Consider the following 17,096-nt stretch of genomic DNA (forward strand, 5'->3'; position numbering starts at 1 on the left):
ACTATTATTATTTTTATTTTTAAAATTTATTAATAAAATAATTAGGATAAAAAAAACCCTTTATTCGATTTTTCTATTTAACAAAATATAAGGTAAAATGCTAAAAGTCCTTTATTCGAAAATTTTAAAACTTAAAAAGAAAGGAAAGTTCAGGAGAATCCGATTCGGCGATTCAGGTTGCTTTTTGCACGTTACTATAAAAACCCGTCAAGAAACGAAAAAGCCTCTCTCTCACTCTCTCTCTCTCTCTCTCTCCCCTTCAATGCATCTATAATCTACGCCCCGTTCTAAACTTCTCCCTTGAAGCCCAAGAAAAACCTTGGAGAGAACCCAAACCGGATACGTAGAATACAGTAGCCATGGAGGACAGTGCCACCAACACAGCCAATAATGTGGCCCGAGCCATAGCCGCAGCGCTCGACTGGGCTTCCACTCCCGACGCTCGCAAAGCCGCCGTTTCTTTCTTAGAATCCGTACTCTCTCTCCCTCTATGAACTCTATATTTGTTTGCATATAAGACTTTCTCGTCTTATGCATGCCACTTCCCTCTAAATTCAACTATATTTATGTAGTTGAATTGTTGAAATTCCGTTGCATATTGGGAAAATTTTTACTTTTTGGGGTTTTAGAGTCTTAGACTAACTAAATGAAGTTTTTATTTTGGTTGGGTTTTACAAACTGGGTATTACTGCTTTGGGCTTAAAGTTGTTTTTTTTTTTTTAAAATCTTTTATGTTTTTATGCTTTTGGCTTTGGATAAATTTCATTGCATGTTATGGTCCTAGTGTTTTGAAGTAAATTTTTGACACTTTAGTTCTGTGTTGATTTTGGATCAAATAGAAGTGAAGAATCGTTTTGTGTTCTTCGTTGGGTCAAATAATTTTGGATGTTTAATTGGGCTTTACGAGGTACTTTGTTGGTTTTGGACTTTTTGAGTTTCGATAATTTTGATTTCCGTCTAGGACTTTTAGTATTAAAAGCGGTAAAATTTCTATCCTTTAATTTTAAGGCTTTTGAATTAAATAAAGATGTTAGTAATTTGGTTTAACTTTACCAAAAGGGTTTATATGGTTTTCGTTTGAGGTGGTGAACTCTTTGAATTGCTTTTATTTTTTATTTTGTAAGTGTTATTTTTAAATTATCTCTAGTTTCATCAAAAGGATATTTGTAGCGTCTGGAAAAGTTTTTACAAATTACCAAGATTGCAATCAAATCCTGCTATTGGAAAGAGTTTACCTGATGACACTTAGGACTGTATTTGTACCTTTTCCCTTTAGAGTAAATTAGCTGATCACTGACAATATAATTTAATTAATTTCATTGTGTCCTTGTAATAGGTGCTGTAATTTCCTGTTATATGTGGTCTTGGTTGATACATCCATTTAATTCAATTTATGCAGGTAAAAGCTGGAGACGTACGGATCCTAGCTAGCACATCCTTCCTTCTAGTCAGAAAGGACTGGTCTTCAGAAATTCGGTTGCATGCATTTAAGATGTTGCAGGTTCATGTGAATATTTTATTACGAATTGATTTCTGGAGAAGTTTCTTTATGCTATTCAATGTTTCATTGATATGATATGTTGATCCAGCCCATCGTTTACAGAGAATGACATCTTTATGACATTATTGTGGTATAATAGCTTATCTGCGGGAATGCTTTGGGTTATATGCTTTGGAAGATCTGGCTGAGTATTAGTCTAGTATACACATAGAGCATATTATAGCCCTTAATTCTGAAAAAGAATCCTTTGATCAACGGGTTTCTTGTGATTAGAAACAATATTTCTTTCTTTTCAAATTTTCTAAGCTTGTCTCGACCTCTTGTATCTGAGATATGTTTTTTTGTTTAGAAGTAAGAAAACTTTATTTAATGAAACTAGGCAAAGCCCATGTACACAGGAAGTATATAAAAGAAGCACCTAATTACATTCTAGAAACTTGAAAAGAAAACAAAAACTCATGAGCATTTCCTCCCTTAAGGACAATAGCCGAGAACCACTGCAGCAAAGAAGACACACAATTTCTAGATATCCTCAACAGTTCGCTCCTTGTTGTTGAAGCATTGCTCATTCCTTTCTATCTATAAACACTACATAATACACAAAGAAATCATCTTCCACGCTGCTGCCAACTGAGAGCTTCTGTGCTGCCTATTCCAACATGCTAATAGATCCACCACTTTCATTGGCATAACCCAACTCAACCCAGCTCTACTAAGAACCCCGACCCATAACTCCCTAGACACCTCACAATGTAAGAGTAAATGATAAATCGATTCGCCATTCTTCTTACACATGAAGCACCACTCCATAACAACCATGTTATGTTTCCTCAAATTGTCAATCGTCAAAATCTTCCCAAGTACGGCTGTCCAATTGAAAAAAGCAACTTTAGACGGCACAAACGCCATCCAAATACTCTTCCACGGAAAAGAGAATTGGTGCTGACCAGACAACACCTTATAATAAGATTTGACAGAAAATTTTTTGCTCCCCGTGTGTTTCCACAACATTCGATCTCTCATTTCCTCCTATATTCAGAGAATACAAGAAATTGAAAAAAATCTGCAATCTCATTAAGTTCCCAATCCTGTACGTTTCTGATGAAAGTAACATTCCAATGCACAATCCCATTAGCACGACTAAACATCTCTGAAACAGCAGCCTGCTGATTTCCAGCCAAGCTGAAAACAACTGGGAAAATAGAATGAAGAGCTCTCCCACCACAGCATTCATCGAACCAAAAACGAATTCTTGCACCCTCTCCAACCTCAAACTTAATATGTTTTACAAAACTGTCCCACCCCTTTCTAATATATATATATTTTTTTGATAAGTAAAAATAAGACTTTATTAAATCACCAAAGTAATACGATACAAAGAAAATGCCCTGTTTATGTAGGCATGTTGGAAACTAGGAATTCGTGAAGGTCCATGCCATTTAAGTCTACAGCTATGGCCCAAGTATAAAGAGTTCTAAAAAATAACAATATAAGCTCCTCCACAGATCTCTCTTTGTCTTCAAAAGTCCTCTCATTTCGTTCATGCCATAGACACCACATAATACAGATAGGGATCATCTTCCATACTGCTTTAATCTGTCTCACCCCACGGATAGAATTCCAGCAAGCCAATACATCCAAAACTGTTTCCGGCATCACCCACGCCATATCCATCATTTTAAACACCGCGTCCCAAATAGCCTTAGCTATCTCACAGTGTAAAAGTAAATGATTTACCGACTCACTCCCACTTTTACACATACAACACCAATCTGCAATAATTATCCTCCTCTTTCTTAGATTATCTGTAGTGAGGATCTTCCCCAAAGACGCTGTCCACACAAAGAAAGAGGCTTTGGGAGGAGCCTTATGACGCCAAAGCTTTCTCCAAGGAAACTGTATCTCTGGTTCTTGTGTGAGAACCTTATAAAAAGAACGAGCTGAGAATACCCATTTCCCTGCAGGATGCCACCACAACTCATATTCCTGCTGAATATTCGGTCTAACAGAATATAAGAGGCTATAAAATTCTGCAAAACTTTCCATCTCCCAATCCTGTGCCGCCCGGTTGAAATTAATGTTCCAGTGAATGTTTCTACCTGAGACTGAGACTTCCATAACCTCCGCCACTGTGGCATCTTTGTTACTTGCAATCAAGAAAAGAGACGGAAACAGATCGAGTAAAACACTGGTACTACACCATGCATCCTTCCAAAATCTGATCTTGACACCTGTCCCCAATTGCAATCTAATATATTTTCATAAGCACACACCATAAGATCCCTTACCCTCGTTAGAGCACCATCCTCCTCCCTCCCCCAATCACCTCCATACTTTCGAATAATCTCTCTTCACAATGAGTCTCCTTCCATACCTCTATAGCCACTTTCCTAACAGTGCCTTATTAAAATTACTCAAGTTTTGCACCCCCAGGCCTCCATTCACAATCGGGTAACACACCCTATGCCAACTCACAAGGTGGAATTTATTCTCCTCTCTCATGCCACCCCATAAAAATGCTTTAAACAACTTTTCAATCCGGTTAGCCACACCAACCGGTAATGAGAATAAGCAAAGATAATAAGTGAGAAGGTTGGAATGGTGCTTTTAATGTGGGTTAGTCTTCCTCCTTTTGATAAATATAGACTCTTCCAACTTGACAATCTTTTCTCAACCTTTTCTACAACACCATGCTATATATTCTTTACTTTGAACGACTCCCCCAACGGAAGCCCAAGATAATTCATTGGAAGAGAAGCAACTCTGCAGCTCAACAAATATGCTAAATGGTTAATATTCCTCACATCTCCCACCGATATCAATTCTGACTTGTCCAAATTCATCTTAAAGCTTGAGACAGTTTCAAAGCACAATAAAACAACACTTTAAATGGGAGATTGAAATAGTACCATTGTTAATATTACCCACCAAAATTTCACGACAGTTTTCCCCTCTAAAAAAATCAACTCTCTGTACATCTCCCATTTGATACTCGTAAACCCTAGTACACCCATCCAGCCGTCACCCATTACCCACCGTTGATCGGAGAGTAGCACCTCACCTCCGTCACAGACGTGGCCGACAAACCCCGGTGTCCTCGTCGAGGGCCGCCCGGCGTCAGTCCTCTCTGGCGAACAGTTTCTTTTTGAGAGACTACTTCTCGGAGCTTATTTTCGCGAGATCCAACCACACTTGCCGGCGAGGGCATCCCCACCACCTCCACAGACAAGGCCGACGGGCCCTGGCGACCTCGCTAAGGGCCATCCGGCGACGGTCATCCCGCTGGCAACCTGATTTTTCCCTAGGTCTTTTTCTGCCGCCTTCCAAAGTGCTCTAGTGGCTGTGTTGCTGCCTTAGAGGGCTACGATGAGTCGGCAACCAACAGCCGCATCTTTCCATGGTTTCTGAAAGATGATGTTTGGTTGCTGATTAGGTTTCTTTTTGGTGTTGGGGCTGTTTGGGCTCATAATGGTTTCTTCTACGAAGTTGATCATAGAATCTAAATCCTTTACACTCGTGAAGGAGGGGAGCATGTTGGGTATTACTGAAAGGAGCCGAAGGGTGATTTCGAAATTGGTTCTGGGTTCAACAACAGTACAATGGCTGGCTAAGGCCATGACTGCGTGTACAAATGAGAAACAGGATTTTACTCCACCATCCGGGAAGGCAGACGTATTTTCATAGCGCATCGCTGCTCAAATTCTCGAGGACGTTATATGGCAGTAGAGGAGTATGGTGGTGGTGGGAGGAGGAATTTTATATTCATCCCCGAGGAAGAGGGCAGTGGCTGGAGAAGGATGAGGGACGTACTGCATGATTTTTCCCACGACAAGACCAATCCTGTGGAAGGACAAAGAGGTGCTGGAGGGGGGGTTATAGAAAACATGTAGGTGGCGCCGAAGAGAGCTTGGAAGGGAAAGACACAAGTACATTCCCGGTGTCGAGGTGATCCTATGCGACCGCTTTAAAGACAGGTCATGCCTCAGGGTTTCAGAATGAGGGGGGTTTGCAAATCACCACTCAGAGCCCGCTTGTAGAGATGCACAATTCTTTAAAGGAGATGGAAACCCAACTGGTCGAGTTGAAGGCAACAATAACTTGCTTGTCTACGAAAATAGATTTAATTTCAGCTGGAGACAACAGATTTGTAAGAAACAAGATGGGCCCGAACCCTTTAAACTCTAAAGGAAAATGGAAAATCGGATTTGGCCCTATCCCTATAACCAGATCGAGGAGAGTATGGCGGGTCAAAAGGAAATCTGGAATATTTGAAGCGGGGTCTACATCCAGTTTCGGCGTTGAGACATCAGTAATGGAATGTCATTCACCTCTTGTTACACCCTTGGTTCCTGAAAAAACTATGGCTCCCTCGTTGGAGTTAAACGAAAATGGTGTACTGCCGAGGTCTGAAAAAGATGTAGAATCCGATACCACCCTAGAGGTGAATGAACTTGTTGTCACCCCAGAATCTCCAATGGGCTTGAAACCATTGGAGAGAACCGATGGAGTTGCTGGAGAACCCATGAGCTTGGTGTTGGTGCCTTGTATAGAGGAATGTCCAAGGCGGGAGTGCAGTTGGATGCTGTGTCTGGGGATAATGTTGCTCCCTTGGTTTCCCTTCCTCCAATAGCAGATTGGATTATACCTAAAGTTAGCGAGATTCAGTAGTTTGTGGGAATTTCACATGGAGGATGTGAAGACCAATTTAAAGAACTAATCACTGCGATTGAGGCAAGCCACGCGCTTGAAACCAAATCAAGTTTCAAGAAAAGCAGGGAGTTACAACGTCTTCATTGGGCAAATCAACTACGACACTAAGAGTGATAGCTCAACTAGAGGGAAGTCCAAAGGGAGGGCATTGTGAAGTTTTAGTTCTAAAGGAGGAAATAAGAGGTTGGGGTTGGGTTTTCGGGTAGCGTTTTAGTTCTACGGGAAACAAGGGGTTGGGGTCGGACTTAGTGTATTTTGGGTTGTTTTTCATGGGTTTTTTGGGTCATTGGGGTCAATGGGCAAGGTGTTTTCTTGTATACATCAGTGTACTTGGTTATTCCTTTTTTATATATATAATATTTTTACTTATAAAAAAAATATATTACCCACCGAAAAACCAAGAGAACCCCCCCCCCCCCAAAACAACAGCCTTCACCATACGACTCAATGCTTCCATCACTAAAACAAAAAGGAAAGGGGATAACGGATCCCCTTGTCTCAAACCCCTTGAACTTTGAAAAAAACCACAAGAGTTGCCATTAATTAATACAGAAAACCGAGCGGTCAAAACACAATGTCTAACCTATCCACACCACCTATCCCCAAAGCCGCATCTTCTTAGCATATAAAAAAAAAAATCCCAGCACACATGGTCATATGCTTTTTCCATATCAAGCTTGCAAGGAACCCCCGGAATACCTATCCTCATACGACTATCCAAACACTCATTAACAATCAGAATCGAGTCCAAAATTTGATGTCTCTTAACGAAAGCATTTTGAGGTTTAGAAATGATTTTATCCATCTCCGTGCTCATACGAGTAGCTAACACCTTCAAAATAATTTTATAGATCACACCTATAAAACTAATAGGACGGAAATCCTTCAACTCATGGGCACCGGCTATCTTAGGGATGAGTGCAATAAATGTAGCATTTAGGAACTTCTCAAACTTCTGACAAGAATGAAAATCTTGGAATACTTGCATAACTTCTACTTTCGCTATATCCTAACACTCTTGAAAAAAAGACATGGAGAAGCCATCTAGGCCCGGAGCTTTATTTTTACACATTCCACTCACCACCTGATACACCTCAATTTCTTCAAACGGGCTTTCCAACCAGCTGATTGCACATAAATCCAGCTGGTCAAAATTCAGACCATCCAACTTAGGACGCCACTCCTCTGTGTCGGTTAGAAGATCTTCATAATATTGCACAATGTGATCTTGAATCTCATCAAAGGAGTGAAGCACATTGGTACCAGAATGAAGTACCTTAATAGCGTTATTGTGCCTATGTAAATTAGCCATCTTGTGAAAAAACTTAGTGCAACTATCCCCCTCTTTCAACCAAAGCACCCTTGATTTTTGCCTCCAAGAAATTTCTTTCATCAATAAAACCTTCTCAATTTCAGTCACCACCTCATTCTTCCTTGACAATGACTCCTCATTTTCCTCCCCCTCCTCCAAAGCATGCAACTCATCCCAAAGTAGTTTTTTCTACACTTCAGTATGCCTGAAAACTTCATTATTCCACTTCTTTAAATCAAACTTTAGAGCTTTGAGTTTACCTGCCAAAATAAAACTAGGAGTTCCAGAAAAGGAGTAAGAGGCCCACCAATTCCTAACCTTCTACACAAATCCATCAGTTGAAAGCCACATATTCTCAAATTTAAAATAACCCCCAAGTAAGCCACCGCAATCAAGCAAAATGGGATAATGATAAAAACAAACATGGGGCAACCTCTTCTCATATAAATCTGGATGATGAGTCTCCCAAGGAGAGACTAGAAATCTATCTAACCTTGACCCCCCTCTACTGTTAGACCAAGTATAAACCCCCATACCAATGGAAGATCCACAAAATTGAGATAAAAAATTAGCTCTGAAAACTCTTCCATAGCCACAGATAAAGTAGATGCACCCGCCCTCTCACTAGGAAACCGAACAATATTAAAATCCCCACATAAACACCAAGGCACATCCCACAAGTAAAACAAACCCGCCAACTCCTCCCACAAAAACCTTCTCTCCCTATCCACATTAGGCCCATACACAACCGCAAAAGCCCATCGCCACCCGTCCTCAATATTTTTAAAAGAACCAACCACAAAATAATTCTCAATGCATTCCTCTACTAACTCCGCCACCCTCTTATCCCACATCAACAACACACCTCCTGAAGCACCAAACGAAGCAAGATAACTCCAACCCACAAAAGAACAGCCCGAATGGTGTTTCTATCAATAAAACTCAACTTGGTTTCTTGAAGACGTACAATATCAATTTTCCAGCTACGAAGGAGGGATCTAATGCGGAGACGCATGTTGACATCATTAATCCCCCTTACATTCCAAGAAAGGATCTTAGGCTTCATTTGATTACCAAGATCCCCTCCCTTTCAACCTGTCCCTCCCCACACTTCCCTCCTTATTATCGTAATTAATGGAGCATTTTAAACGTTTCAACTCCATGTCCTTTTTAGCTACAGACTTCAAAGTCGTAGGTCTTCCTGCTTCAATAGCAACAAGAAGAACCTTAAACTCAAACCCTTCACAAGATATCCCTATACATGCCTGTAAATCTTCAACCTTTTTTAAAACCCAATATGTGAAATTTTTGGTTGAAGCATGAGACGAGAGGGTACATATAGGAGTCGGGCTACCTGCATCCTCATCAAAGATTTCCCCCTCATATAATTTCAACTGTAGATTGGGCTCAACCACATCCCCTCCAGAAGAAAACTCCTATTGTAAATCTCCAGAAAACACCGAAACAGAGCTAGTGTTCATCTCGGGATGCAGAAAATCAACTGGATGAAGAGGTTTTAATAACAAAGGAACTAGGTCCAACAAATGCACTTCATTAACCAGAGGAGCCAATGACACGAACGAATTAAAGTCTACTTCACTCACCACTACCATTTCAGCGTCGCAATCCACTATTTCACCCTCTTCCACCTTCGGCAACAGCAACGTTACCGACACACCACCAAGTGATTCGCCGAGGACCGCCGAAAGTTTATGTGCAATCTTTGAGACCGTTAGAACAAGTAGTGGCACCATCGTGCTAGACTCACCCAAGCCTCCCTATACACCAAAACACCTGAAACCTTCAGCTCGAGGCTTAGCCTTCCACACCCCTTTCGGGCTTTTCACCAAGCCCGACCCACTCACTATATCTTTTCCCTTCGACTTACCTCCCTTGGTTTAGACTTACTCAGCCCTTTAGAAAGGCCCTAGCCCAAGGTTCCCATATTATTCCCTCCGCTGAGCCCATCCCCCTGACCCAAGCCTATCCCCACCCCCTTATCCTCCTCAATGCACCGTATCATCCCTTGAATATTTCTGTACAACTCATATATTTGAGTTTGCATCTCTGACAGGGCCCGAAGTATATTTTCCTTATTAAGGCCAACAGCTCCCCTGCCACCATTCCCACAACTCTGAGCCCCTGTAGAGACGGTGACACCACCTCGCAAGTCAGAGCTAGCACCCAGCCTAGCAAGTCCTCGAGCACAGTCCAATAACCTCGGTTTCTACAAAGCTTCCATGTACGACCCAGCAGAAGGTTGATACGGAGCTGCCGTCGTCTCTGGTGGTGCCGATCCAACAAAACGGCTTTCTTTGCCAACCTCCCTCAAAACCTCCACCAGTTTTCTCCATCCCCAACCATTTCTGTTTTCAGGAATGAATATACAGTTTCGGCGACCACCCTATTTGTATTCCACCAAAGCCATGAACGCACCTTGGGAGTTAGAGCACCTTTGTGCTATGAAGCCCGTCTCCTTCCCGATGGGCTGTATAAAACTCCCTTCTCCCCACCTTCAGGCAATCCTCCAACGCTTTGGTGAACCAGCGTGCCGCGACTAACTCCAAGCAAAGATTTTTCACAAACTTCCACCCTCTTTCAGTAATGTGCACCCAACGTCCATCTCTTACTACCTCAAATGCCTTAAGTTTGATAATAACAGCATTCGAAATACCCATTTTCCTTCCCATACTCGCCAGAAAACACACAATCAAACGCCCATGAACATCATCGCAAGCCAACTTATGTGTACGGAAAGAGACTCCCTTCACTAAATGTGAATAATCCTGAGATATGTCATTTTGGTATGTCTGAGGTTGTAGCATTGAATCCCACCATTCAAGCAGTATAGCTGGACATCACGATATGATTGTTTTAGTAGATTTTTTATAGGTGAAAAGAAATTTAATGGTAATTGCTTTAGTAGTTTGACCTACAATTATGCAGATCATCTGGGGAATGAACAGAATTTTCTTACTTTTGAATGCCTGGCAAGCTCTTTTTGTTGCTGTTTTTCTTTCCTTCATGTCCTGTCCTTTTCTTGGTGGGAACTCTGCGGTGGACATCAAATGGTTTATGGTCTGCAGTGGACTCCTGATGATAATCAAAATTCTTATGAAAAAGGAAATATTGCAGTTGAATCCTTTTGCACTTGGCAAGGTGCTACAATTTTTTTAGGGGGTGGGGGCGAGGTTGCTTAGTATGCATAATTGAAACTCCAAAAAATAGGAAGAAAGGCTGCATTTTCATATTGTACATTCTATAATGAACAAGAGAGAGAGTTGCAACTTAGAGATTGAAGCCATACAGATGGAGATAAAAACATTTTCCCTTCATTTGACTGCAAGTGGAGAACTTTTTTTTGGCAAATATATCCTAAACTTCACGAAATATTCTTCTGATTTTCTCTTTATCCAAATGCACCAAAATAAGCATGTCGGCATATGCACTGCCCAATGAGTTGGTATTTACTTTATAGAAGGCTGATCCTTCAGTGTCTGAAGATATTGATGTGGGGTAGATAGATGCTGCATTTTTAGCTCCTTTATGGAAAAATTTTCCTTTGGGCAAAAACAGTCCTTTTACTCATTACATTTCTAGTCTCTAAAGTGCGTCCCCGGATCTTTAAATAGATTTTCAACTTTCAATACCCTTTGCATTTAGAGGTGCTTTATATCGAACTTTATGTTATCAACTGCTAAAGTCCAAATGTCCGAGGTAAGTACTGAGGTTAACTTCAGTTTTGACCATTGTCATCAAATGGTTATGGAGTTCAGCTGAGTGATTAACATAAGAATTCAAATGCCTTGAAGCCTGAGGCTTCGGAATGTTTTAGTGGAAGATATTTCTAAACATGTTGAATGAATTTTCTTTTATATATATATATATATATATATTTTAGCTCATTTCTACAAGCTGACATCCTAGTGTAATTGTGGGCTTCCCTTTCCATACCTACATCCCCCAATGTTATGTCGATTTCCATGTAAAGTTCAATGTTATGACCGTGGCTGTAACATTAAGTATCTTTCTGCAGCATCTGGTTCGGCTGCGGTGGGAAGAATTAAGCCCTACAGAACGTAGCAACTTTGCAAATGTTGCTGTTGATTTAATGTCTGAGATTGCAAATCCTTGTGAGGAATGGGCTTTGAAAAGTCAAACAGCTGCCCTTGTTGCCGAGGTTTACCCCACGCTGGTCTTGATTTTTGTATAATGCTGCTGATGATCATTTGTTTTAGTGCTCATATTGTGATGTGTGACAGATAGTTAGAAGAGAAGGCTTAGTTCTATGGCAGGAACTGTTCCCGTCTCTAGCTTCCCTGTCCAGCAAGGGTCCTGCACAAGTAAATTCTTCTTTTGCTGCCTGCAGCTATTGTGTTCCTTGATTACATTTTATTCTAAAATATGCATGAGATATAAAGTTGAATTTTTCTCTTATGTTAGGCTGAGTTGGTCTCAATGATGCTGAGATGGCTTCCTGAAGATATTATGGTTCACAATGAAGATTTGGAAGGTTTTTGTGGATTGCCTTTAGTGTTCCTGAAGATATTATGGTTCACATACACATTTGCATCTGTGTTTCACTTTCTCATCTGGAGTTGCATTTCTGTATGCCTCTCTTACCCTGGTGAATGTATTATACAGGCGATCGGCGTAGGCTATTGTTGCGGGCGCTTACCCAATCTTTGCCTGAAATTTTGCCCTTATTATACACTGTACGCCTTGGTCCTTATCTTCAATAGAAGTTATTTCTTTATTCATTTTTTTAATGCCTCTTTCTTGATGTAGTTACTAGAACGACACTTTGTGGCTGCATTGAGTGCAGCAGGTAATCAAGAACTGGATGTTGCAAAACAGCACGCAGCCACAGTAACAACTACTTTAAATGCTGTTAATGCATATGCAGAATGGGCTCCATTGCCTGATCTTGCTAAATATGGCATAATTCAGGGGTATGATATCGTTCTTTGCAGTTTGGCTGATCTGAAATAGTTGTAGTGGTATCTTAACCTTTCTCTCCCTTTCCCCTCTCTAACAAACACGACAGGTGTGGTTTCTTACTTTCTTGTCCCGACTTTCGTCTTCATGCTTGTGAGTTTTTTAAACTTGTCTCTCCAAGGTATGTGTTATGTTTGTTTCCAATTTTAGTTTCATGTTTGTTCGTTGTTGAGAATGCAAAAGTATTCCATGGTGAGGCTTTTCCATAAACTCGTGTGTTTTTCTCAATTGTGACTTGCAGGAAGAGACCTATCGATGTCTCTGCTTCTGAATACGTTTCTGCAATGAGTAATACCTTTCAGATCTTGATGAATGCCTCTAGAGAATTTTTGTACAGATCAAGCTCTAGTTCTGTAGTTATTGATGAAAATGAATTTGAGTTTGCTGAATGTATATGTGAGAGTATGGTGTCTTTGGGTTCTTCCAACTTGCAGTGTATTGCTGGTGATAGCACCCTTCTTCCTCTTTATTTACAACAGGTAATTAGACTATAGTTTTATCTTGGGCAACTTACATCCTTTAATGAATGGGTATTGCAATTAGCATATGTCGGACTCAGCTTCACAGGATAAAGATTAATCCCTAACAAAGTTTCAAGTGACCTATATTTAACTTGTCGAATATGAGTCTGCACTGAAGCTTTGCATTAATATTTTATTCTTGCTTATTGGTTTCAGACCTAGCCCATATAACCTTACTATTAGTGTCACACCATACAGATGGTCCTTTAGCATCAAAGTAGCTCAATTAATCATTTGCCACTTTTGCATAGCCATTGACAGCACATGAACTATATTCGCATCATTTTTCCTCATTTCGGTATCTCTTTTCAGAAAACCTTTGTTTCAGGGGTTGTAATTCCATGAAGGAACAATTAATGGAAGTTTCATACTGCCTAGTTTGACATTGAAGTCCAATGTACATGTAAATGCCACATCTTGACCCTTCAAACATTGCTGCATTGCATGTGGTTGTAGTCTGAATGGTATTGAGTTTTTCAGTTCTGGCTAGGCTGTGTTCAAACTTTAGGGGTCTTAATCCAAGTTTGTGCTGAGCTAAGCTCAACACAGCCCGGAGTATTTAGATACATGCATGCTTCATGTGATAAATGTACTTGTCTGCCTCTCTAAGCATAAAGTTAGAAGTGGCCAAATCCTCAGGGTGTTGAATTCTGATTTTAAGGGTCTGAGGTATAACGATGTTATGCTAGTACAGTTGTGGTGCTATAAAAGATATTCATATATATATATATATATAATATTTTTTACTAATATATGTATATTTTTTTATAGGTAATCAAGAAATTTTATTCATAGGAAAAGGAGGCATAGCCCAAGTACACAGAATGTATACATGAGAAGTACCTAACTAGGGTTTACAACTGAAAGTATAAAATCATGGACATTAACTCCATTAAAATCAATGACCCCCGCCCATAAGAACAAGATTTTAAAGAAGAAAAATTTAAGTTCATCCATTGTCCTCTCACGATCCTTGAAGCTCCTATAATTTCTCTCCTGCCAAATGCACCAACACATACATATAGGGGTCATCTTCCATATTGCTGCCACTTGTGGATTGCCTTGGAGTCCCCTCCAACTTGCTAGAAAATCCACCAGCCTATGAGGGATGACCCATGATAATCCTATTCCCACAAAAAAACATCCCACAAGGTCCTGGCCACCTTACAATGTAATATATATATATATATATATATGTATATATATATAACTCTATCATTTAGACAAGTCCAAACTTGGTCTGAACAGGCTGAGCTCAGGCAAGTACTTATGGGCTTTCCTATGGGGTTTACTCAATAATTATGTGCTTGTGGTCTCCTCAACCCAGCCTGATTGACCAATCTTCTGGTAGTCTGCCTATTTTGGCCCTTTCACATGATATGCATTGAACGAATTGGTATTGCTTATTGAAGCATGGGGCTTGTCATTAGAAAAAGATGTATCTTGTGTTCTTGATTCACATAGCCTATGTGATGAGTGTTTGACTTGCTCTGCTATTCATATCCAAGATCAAGGTCTAAATCTAAATTGTTGAGCCATAGATTTTTAGTTTCTCTTTAGATTCAGAATGATTTCTCATCATGCATAAGCTATTCATTTCGTTTTCTTTTTTTTGAGTATATAAAAAGGGTATGATTAGTTTACAGATGATGGGATGGACATATGATATGAAACTGAGTTATTCAATTACAATATAACCCATTTTTTTATTCTTTCCAGATGCTGGGCTTTTTTCAGCACTTTAAGCTAGCTCTTCATTATCAATCCCTGCTCTTTTGGCTGGTATGTGTGGTACTTTACCCTCTCATTTGAAGGTGTTTATAATAAAGTCTAGCTAGCACCTAACTGTATTTGAATATTTTTCTTGCTTGATTCCCTTTTAGGCACTGATGAGAGACTTGATGACAAAGCCAAAGGTGGTTGCACATTCAGCCGGAGACAGTTCAGCTGTTAATAGTCTAAGCACCGTTCCTGGACAGGCTGATAGTGAGAAGAGAAAGATCTTGAGTTTTGTGAGTGATGATATTTTTAGTGCAATTCTGGATATATCCTTCCAGCGCATGCTCAAGAGAGAGAAGGTTCTTCCTGGAACCACATATACCCTGGGGGCATTGGAGTTGTGGAGTGATGATTTTGAGGGCAGGGGTGACTTTGGCCAGTATCGTTCAAGGATGGTATGTGTAACATGGCTAGGAACTAAGATGTCTTTGTTTTCCACAGTTGGCATTATGACAGTTTTTCTATTCTTTTTCTTGTTTACAACCTGCCACAGTTACTTGTTTAAGAAAAATTACAGCGGCGGGGGAGTTATATAGCATATAATAGATGTGTATCTTAAAGATGTTCTTGTCCATCAGGTTGCATTTTGTTGGTAACTTCAGCTAAGGGAGATGTCAAGATGCCATCAATTACGATTTTTTTTTAACTATATCTTATATGGCCGGTGGATGTGCAAAATGGTAGTTGGTGAAAGCGGAACGGAGAAGACTTCAAATGTATGCTTTTTCTTTTTTCTTGTTTTAAAAAATCTCTTTTGGAGGAGGTGAGGTGGAGGTAGAAATCCAAGGCATTGTTGTGTGAAGGTGATAATAATTTTTTTCCTCAAGAGTGGCTAATGGTGAACGATTTGGTTTACATAGGTCATACGGAAATTTGAGAGAGGATTGTGCAATTCTACAATCAACTCTATTCCAAACAATTCAGTTGGCAGCCCAAAGTGGATGGTGCCCCATTTGAATCCATAGGCACTTAGTAGGCTTAGTAGATGGAAAGCAATTTTGAGGAGAATGAAGTCTTCGGAAGTGCTAAATTCTTTGAATGGTGATAAAGCTCGACGATCCAATGGGTTCTTGTTGGCTTTCTTTTAGACTCGTTGGGAGGTACTCAAAGCTGATTCGATGAATGACTTTCATGAGTTCCATAGTTGGGGAAAGTCTGAAAAGAGTCTCAATCCTATCTTCAGTTCCCTTGTAGCCCATGGAAGTAGGGCTGTAGATATCAATGATTTTCATCCCATCACTCTGGTTGGAGGTGTGTTGAAGATTATTTCGAAAGTTCATGCAAACGGGCAGAAATTGTGCTTGCAAAGGTTATGCCCAGAATGTAGAATCCTTCATCAAGGAAAGACAAATCCTAGATCCAGTTCATGTTGCCAATGTGTGCCTTGACAGTTCACTTTGTTCAAGAACATTGGGAGTATTGTGTAAGATAGATTTAGAGAAAGCTTACGATCATGTTAGGTGGGAATTTTTGTTGTATTTATTACGAAGATGTGGGTTTGGAGAGAAGTGATGCGGGTGGATTGCCTGCTGCATGTCCTCGGTGTGGTTTTAGTTTTGATTAATGGAATATTGATTTCATTAGGGCAGCTCAAGATTGGGAGTTGGAGACTATTACAAAGTTCTATGCGGCATTGTATTCCGTAAGCATGGCAGAGGTTACTGGAAATAAGATGAACTAGCCCCTCCAAGAAAGTAAATTCATTGTTAGATCATTTTACCAAGTTCTAATGAGTCCTGGAATGACCATGTTCCCATAGAAGAGTATATGGCAGATAAAAGCTCCTTTAAAAGTAGCTTTTTTTGTATGGACAACATCATTGGACAAGATCCTTACCACAGATAATTCAAGGAAATGCCGGGTAATGGTGTTGGATTCGTGTTGTATATGTAAGAAGAATGGTGAATCAGTAGATCATTTACTTTTACATTGCGGGGTGGTTAGGACCTTGTGGGATGATTTTTTCACGAGCATAGGATTGTCATGGGTCATGCCTCTTAGACTGGTGGATTTCCTTGCAAGTGAGTGGTAGCCATCTGAAGAATGGTTCGTATATGTATATGTTGGTGTATCTGGCGAGAGAGAAATGCTAAAAGCTTCGAAGATCACGAGAGAACAATGGATGAGCTAAAAGTTCTCTTTTTTAAATCATTGTTCTTATGGGCGGGGGCCATTGTTTGTAATGGACTAAATGTCCATGATTTTCTCCTTTCGATTGTAAACTCTAACTAGGTGCTTCTCATGTATACTCCCTGTGTACTTGGGCTTTGTCTAT

The 17,096-nt window shown here is 40.2% G+C and overlaps 1 protein-coding gene across 3 annotated transcripts in view; it reads left to right on the forward strand.

The window, feature by feature from the left end:
- Window positions 1-214: 214 nt before the first annotated feature.
- Window positions 215-17,096, forward strand: part of LOC109009288 (protein HASTY 1) — a 28,328-nt gene continuing 11,446 nt past the window's right edge. For all 3 annotated transcript variants that reach the window (XR_001999025.2, XR_004802795.1, XM_018989724.2), the window contains exons 1-11: window positions 215-473; window positions 1,400-1,501; window positions 11,560-11,703; window positions 11,786-11,866; window positions 11,967-12,036; window positions 12,168-12,238; window positions 12,312-12,475; window positions 12,571-12,642; window positions 12,763-13,000; window positions 14,762-14,824; window positions 14,926-15,216. Coding sequence is in view for 1 of the 3 variants with exons in the window: in XM_018989724.2 (XP_018845269.2) it covers window positions 360-473; window positions 1,400-1,501; window positions 11,560-11,703; window positions 11,786-11,866; window positions 11,967-12,036; window positions 12,168-12,238; window positions 12,312-12,475; window positions 12,571-12,642; window positions 12,763-13,000; window positions 14,762-14,824; window positions 14,926-15,216 (1,410 nt within the window). In the remaining 2 variants the exon portion in view is untranslated. The remainder of the gene's footprint in view (window positions 474-1,399; window positions 1,502-11,559; window positions 11,704-11,785; window positions 11,867-11,966; window positions 12,037-12,167; window positions 12,239-12,311; window positions 12,476-12,570; window positions 12,643-12,762; window positions 13,001-14,761; window positions 14,825-14,925; window positions 15,217-17,096) is intronic.

The sequence above is a fragment of the Juglans regia genome, chromosome 11 (genome assembly GCF_001411555.2).
Source record: "Juglans regia cultivar Chandler chromosome 11, Walnut 2.0, whole genome shotgun sequence".
NCBI lineage: Eukaryota > Viridiplantae > Streptophyta > Magnoliopsida > Fagales > Juglandaceae > Juglans > Juglans regia.